Source organism: Cadophora gregata (assembly GCF_030347475.1).
Source record: "Cadophora gregata isolate MNR1 chromosome Unknown scaffold_57, whole genome shotgun sequence".
Taxonomy (NCBI): Eukaryota; Fungi; Ascomycota; class Leotiomycetes; order Helotiales; family Ploettnerulaceae; genus Cadophora; species Cadophora gregata.
The window spans coordinates 1,916-8,995 of record NW_026695980.1 but is presented as its reverse complement, the minus strand read 5'-3'; the positions used below and the strand labels follow the sequence as shown (position 1 = coordinate 8,995).

The window sequence follows — 7,080 nt, the reverse complement described above, 5'->3', positions numbered from 1 at the left end:
TTTAATATAGTTTTATAGTGTAAAGCTAATTATAAAAATAATATATTATTAGACTAGAGATCGTCGGTTATCTTAATAATCGCGACAGACTGGGTCACTAATGGGTGTCTGTAATGATGCTTAATGCACAGTCGGAATATTTAGTTTAAGAAACTAACAGGTTAAACAAATTCAAAGTTAATCTGGCTCTATATAAATAGCTTACAGTTTATATTGAGTATATTAGTATGTTTTACCTTACGGACAAATGTCTTTATGAGGTGCAACAGTTATAACTAATCTTATGAGTGCTATACCTTGAATAGGACAAGATATTGTCGAGTTTATTTGAGGTGGCTTAAGTCAATTATTAATTGAAGAGCCTAACAACAGTAATGTTGTTCAGCAAATTTTGCTTAATGCTGGAATATCCCCAATATTAGTATTAGGATACGTATATGTTAACGTATACGTGAAAAAGCCTAAGTCAAGGGGACAATCAGCCGGGGTTAGAAAGTTTTCAACTTTCAAAGCTTCTCAGAGACTAAATGCAGAAAATCTTATATATGCGTATTTGGTAGGTTTATTCGAAGGTGATGGGTTTTTCACTGTGTCAAAAAAGGGTAAATATTTTCAATGTGAATTGGGTATAGAGTTGAGTATAAAAGATGTGCAATTAATATATAAAATTAAAGATTTGTTGGGTGTGGGTACTGTGGGATTTAGAGTAACAAACGGTAATAGTAAGGTGTACTTTAGGATAAGAAAAAAAGATCACCTAATAAATATTGTATTGCCTATTTTTGACAGATATCCTCTTTTTACCAATAAACAACATGATTATTTAAGGTTAAGAAACATTATTTTATCTAATATTATATTATATGAGGATATACCTCCATATACACGTCCTAGTACACCTTACAACTGTATCGAATCTATACTTAATGCACCTTATTTCTCCGCCTGGTTAGTCGGATTTATCGAAGCTGAAGGTTGTTTCAGTGTATATAAATTAACTAAACCCGTTAACTATTTTGTAGCTAGTTTTGATATATCTCAAACTAATGGTGAAGTAGTTATTTTAGCTATTCGTCAATATTTATCATTAACACCTAATGTATATAAAGACAAAACTAATAACTTTAAATTGAAAGTTACAAGTGTGAGATCTATAGAAAATGTTATTAAATTTTTAAACAAAGCACCTGTAAAACTGTTAGGTAATAAAAATCTCCAGTATTTACTTTGAATTAAACAGCTTCGTGCTATACCTAGATACGCTGATAAAATAAACATACCTGATAAATACTAAATTGAGATTATGATATAGTCCGAACAATGAAGAGATTCATTGAGTGTAACGAGAGTTTTCAGTAAAAGTTTTTTAACTGATTATGGGGTTACCAACACAATTGTTCTGTTAACAATGCAACTTTAAACAGATTTTTTGCTTTACATTTTGTATTACCATTTATATTAGCTGCATTAGTTTTAATGCACTTAATAGCCTTACATGATAGTGCAGGGTCAGGTAATCCTTTAGGTGTTTCAGGAAATTACGATAGATTACCTTTTGCTCCATACTTCTTATTCAAAGATTTAATTACTATATTTTTATTTATCTTTGTTTTAAGTTTATTCGTATTCTTTATGCCTAACGTGTTAGGTGATAGTGAAAATTACGTTGTAGCTAATCCTATGCAAACTCCACCTGCCATAGTTCCTGAATGATATTTATTACCTTTCTATGCTATATTAAGATCTATACCTAACAAATTATTGGGTGTTATAGCTATGCTTAGTGCTATATTAGTTATATTAGCTATGCCATATACTGATCTAAGTAGATCTAGAGGTATACAATTTAGACCTTTAAGTAAAATAGCTTTTTATATCTTTGTGGCTAATTTTTTAATATTAATGGTGTTAGGTGCTAAACACGTTGAGTCACCATTTATAGAATTTGGACAAATTAGTACAGTTATATACTTTTCTCATTTCTTAATAATAGTACCTGTAGTAAGCTTAATAGAGAATAGTTTAATTGATTTACAGTTAAACTCCCCAAAGTTCTAAGTAGCCCTGAGCGTATGTCATCTAAAACCTCTATCTATAATATGTTTGTACCATTAGTTTTTTTTATTTCATCTGATGATTTTGTACTCTCTGCTGATCAGGCAGGTGAAGAGGGAACAGACAAAGGTGAAATAACTGAAGATGGTACAGGTAATAACACAGAGGATGGTGGATCAAATGATGATGAATCAAATGATGATGATGATTCATCATCAGAAACATCAAGTAATAATGTAGATATCGCTGGAGGTTTATTAGCGGAAATTGAAAAAGTTTATGATACTTCTGTACCTGCTTCTTATAACTCAGATGATATTGTTGAACTTCGTAACGCAATTGATAAGTTAATTAAAGAGCAATCAGATATAGATGTCCATACGGATGATGAACGTAAAGCATGATTAGAAGCATTCGTCGATGATAAGAATTCAAGTAGAAAATAGTGGTATGTTTAATATAAAATACTTTTATATTTTTAAATATAACTAAAAACTATTGTTACCGTAATCAAAGTTGTATTGTTCTTTTAAAAATTAGCGTTAACAACATTGTTATTTTTTCTGGTATACTTGTAGGAACTACTGTAGCAACTGCTACAATAATATTGTGCTGATATTATGTAAAATATCCTTTTATTAAATGCATAAAATATTTTACTAGGTTGCAGTAATGTAGGTCTTTCTATGTGTTGAGGTTTTTATTATTTTGTTATACATTTATATCCTTAATTGTATAAGTAATTTCCAATATTAGTGACTCTTGTTTTTTCTTTCAAAATCTTAGGATTATTTTGTAATGTTATATGTAAAAAAGGGTTTTCTTTTACCTTCGGTAGCTTAATACTATATTGAAGCTCTAATAAATAAGCTTGGGGGGGTTTATTTCCCACCGGTTGTTTTATTATAATAATATTTGTAAATAAGATATAGGTTCAAATTTTATAAGGGAAAATATAATTATAAATCCTTATACCCTTATATAATATTACTTGTCTAAATATTTCTAAATCGTAAAATTAATAAAACCTAAAGCACTAAAAATTCTAAACCCTAAATAGTTAATCTTTTAGGTCTGTTAAGATCGTTGAAAACGATCTTAAGAAGTCTATTTTAAATATAGAGCCTACCTAATGCTAGTAATATATTTTATTACTATATAAGCAAAGCGTAAAGGAGTCATCGCTTGTCTGCTGCCCATCTCCATGCCAACAATGTTTCATATAATGATTACATATCAGGACAGCAACCTGAGAAGACACATTGGTCAAATATATCTGTCTTAAGTTCAAGTATATCTTTATGAACAGAGCGTTGATTTTTGTCTTCTAATGCTAAAGATATAGGTACACTATACTTAATATTTGCTTTATTCTCTGGATTAGTTGGTACTGCTTTTTCTGTTCTTATAAGATTAGAATTAAGTGGACCAGGTGTTCAATATATTGCAGATAATCAACTATATAATAGTATCATTACAGCTCACGCTATTTTAATGATATTTTTCATGGTCATGCCTGCTTTAATCGGGGGTTTCGGTAATTTCTTATTACCATTACTAGTAGGGGGTCCAGATATGGCAAAAAAAAAGGACTACCCTGGGGATATAATAAACAATAAAAAACATTATAGTACAAATGTAAAAAAAAATAAATATAATTCGTATCTAGCCGGCTTATTTGAAGGTGATGGGCATATTTTAGTACAAAAACCTGATGCAGGACATAAAAAGAAACATAATCCTAGGTTTTGTATAACTTTTAGTTTAAAAAATGAACCATTAGCAAAAAAACTCTTAGAGAATATAGAATCTGGGTTTATTAGATATAAACCTAAAGATAATGCTTGTGTATTAATTGTTTCACCTGTAGTAGGTTTAAAAAAGATAGTTTATTTAATAAATGGCGAACTGAGAACACCTAAGATACATCAATTGTATAAATTGATTGATTGATTAAATAAACATCATAGTACAAATATATATAAGTTACCCTTAAAAGAGGGTCCTTTGGCGGATGATAGTTGATTAAGTGGATTTATTGATTCAGATGGAAGTTTTTCTGTACAACATACTAAAGTAGAGAATAATGCAAAAAAAAGAAAAATATCTTGTAGATTAAGAATTGAGCAGATAATATTAGAACCTGTAACTGGTAACAGCTATTTAGAGGTTTTAACAAATATAGCTAAATTTCTTAATTGTAATTTATTAACTAGAATGCAAAAATCCACAGGTAATGAATATTATAATATTACAGCATCAAGTAAAAATTCTACTGAAATTTTAGTAAAATATTTAGATAGGTATCCTTTATTCTCAAGTAAATATTTAGATTATAAAGATTGACGAGGAATTGTGTTATTAATGCTTGATAATAAACATTATACCGAAGAGGGTTTAATTAAAACTGATTTTGTTAGAAATAGTATGAATAGAAGTAGAACTTATTTCAACTGAGATCATTTAAATAAATTATCAGCTTAAATTTGTTGTTACTTTTTTTTTTATTATATACCCCTAAACCGGGGAATGCCGTTTTAAAGTGTAAACTTTCTAATTATTACTTCACTATATGCATAGAATCTCTCGAAAATGGAATTAATTTTCCTATTAACAGATACATGGACACCTAATTGGAGTTTATAAACTCATAAAGTTGTACAAATAACTGAATTAGTCGTAACACTCATGTATACATGGGAAGAATGTGCAGGAAACCAAAATAATATTAATTATGAGTAGGATCCTCAGAGACTATACGTGAAGCCCCTTATTATGTTTAATAAGGGTGAAGACATAGTCCGTGGTGGTAGGAAACTACTATTGTAAATGATTCCCTCGACTTAATAATATAAGTTTCTGATTATTACCACCTAGTTTATTATTATTTATATTTGCTAGTGGTATAGAAAATGGAGTAGGTACTGGTTGAACTCTTAAAAAAGATAGGGAGTTATTTTATGGTGACATAAAAAAAAGTAAATTCTTCTCGATGCGTGAACCTCTTCAAGTAAATATTATATTTTTTTATGTTTTACACGTAGTACACTACTCATGTCTATTTATAATGAATACAATTATAAACAGTACGTATGTAAAAATGTGTACATCACGGAGACAATGCGCCTGGTTAGTAAATAAACGTTTGTTTACTAGCCATCAGAGACTTAACGAAGAACATCTTAATGGTAAATTTTCAGATCGAGCTTTGTTTGAACAATGATTAGTAGGGTTTACAGATGGAGATGGGAATTTTCATATTTCACAGCAAGGAACTGGTACATCAACTAAATGAGGCCTAAGTTATAAATTAACTCAATCAGGGTATAATTTAAGAATTCTTAATTATATAAAAAAAGAGTTAAAAGTAGGTTCTATAACAAGAGATGGTACCAAAGCACAATACTTTATTAGGGATAGAAAAGTTTTAGAATCCATTTTATTGCCTATTTTTGACAAATATCCTCTTCTGACGACTAAATATTTAGACTATGTAAAATTAAAAGAAGCACTAGCTATCTTAAATAACATATCTATAACTAAAGAAGAGAAAAATACAAAACTTTTAGCTATTAAAAATGCTAAACCTGATAAAGATTATTTATCTCCTGCTTGAACTAATGCAAAATTACCTTTGACGAACGTAGATTCAATGAATAACGTGATGACTAAAAGTTGACTCGTGGGGTTTATAGAAGCAGAAGGTAGTTTTTATCTAGTTAATAAAACTTCCACTAGAATAGTACATGGATTTGGTTTAACACAAAAGTTGGATAAAATAGTATTAGAAGGTATAGGTATTATGTTACATATCAAAACCGCGGTTAGATATAAAGAATTACATAACTATTATATATTAGATACTACTAACTCCAGAGCAATTGAGAATATAATAGATTTTTTTAAAAATACAATGAAAGGTGTAAAATCTTTAGAATATAGAATATGAGCTAGATCATATAATAAAGATAAAGGTAATTTTATTAAGTTGTCTAAAATAAGAAACATTATAAGAAAGTTGCGAAAAAGCAGTCATAATTACTAAGCTCTAATTCCATTAAGATGAAGGTATAGTCCGAACATTATAGAGATATAATGCGTATAACGATAGTTTTAGTATAGGTTAATATCTTTATTAATTTAAAGCATAAGAACTCTAAAATGAGGTTATCAACAAAATTGTTACCCTCCATTAAGTGGAGTACAAAGTCATAGTGGACCTAGTGTCGATTTAGCTATATTTGGATTACATCTATCTGGTGTAAGTAGTTTATTAGGAGCTGTAAACTTCATTACTACTATACTAAATATGAGAAGTCCAGGTATCAGGTTACATAAATTAGCTTTATTTGGATGAGCTGTTGTTGTTACAGCAGTATTATTATTATTATCTTTACCTGTTTTAGCCGGTAAACTAATCCTGCCGGCTCTAAATTTGGCTGTATTCTGGGAACCGTTATATACATATATATCGCAATCAGCTGGTAATCTATTAAGTTTGAATTTTTTAGAGAACCTCAGAGGCCACACGCCAAAATATTTTGGTTGTAGTCCATATTTTTCCTGCTATGGGTACCTAGCACCCTTTTCTTTATTTACAACTCTTAGATCTATTCATACCAACAACTATAGCAAAAATTTAAATAAAAATCTATTTAGTTATTATCTCACCGGGCTTATTGAAGGTAATGGTACAATAATTACACCAAAAGAATTAAGAAATAGTAAAGGTAAGTTAAATTACCCTGCTATACAAATAGTTTTTCATTTAAAAGATTTACCTTTAGCTTTGCTTATTCAAAAAGAATTAGGCCTAGGTTCATTATCTAGAAAAAAAGGGGTAGACGCTTATATATTAACTATAAATAGTTCTAAAGGTATATTGTTAGTAATTTCATTAATAAATGGAAAAATGAGAACACCTAAATTATATAGTCTTAATGCCTTAATAGATTTTTTTAATGAAACTAAACAAACAAATATTGAAAAATATTCTGTATCTATAGAACCTTTAAATACCAATCC

The 7,080-nt window shown here is 29.1% G+C and overlaps 1 protein-coding gene across 1 annotated transcript; it reads left to right on the top strand.

Annotated features, from left to right (window-relative positions):
* Window positions 1-2,159: 2,159 nt before the first annotated feature.
* Window positions 2,160-2,459, top strand: ONS95_011822 (uncharacterized protein; the record flags this gene model as incomplete). Its single annotated transcript, XM_058505421.1, has 1 exon — window positions 2,160-2,459. A coding segment is annotated over one exon (300 nt), but the record flags the coding sequence as incomplete, so codon positions are not given.
* Window positions 2,460-7,080: the final 4,621 nt, after the last annotated feature.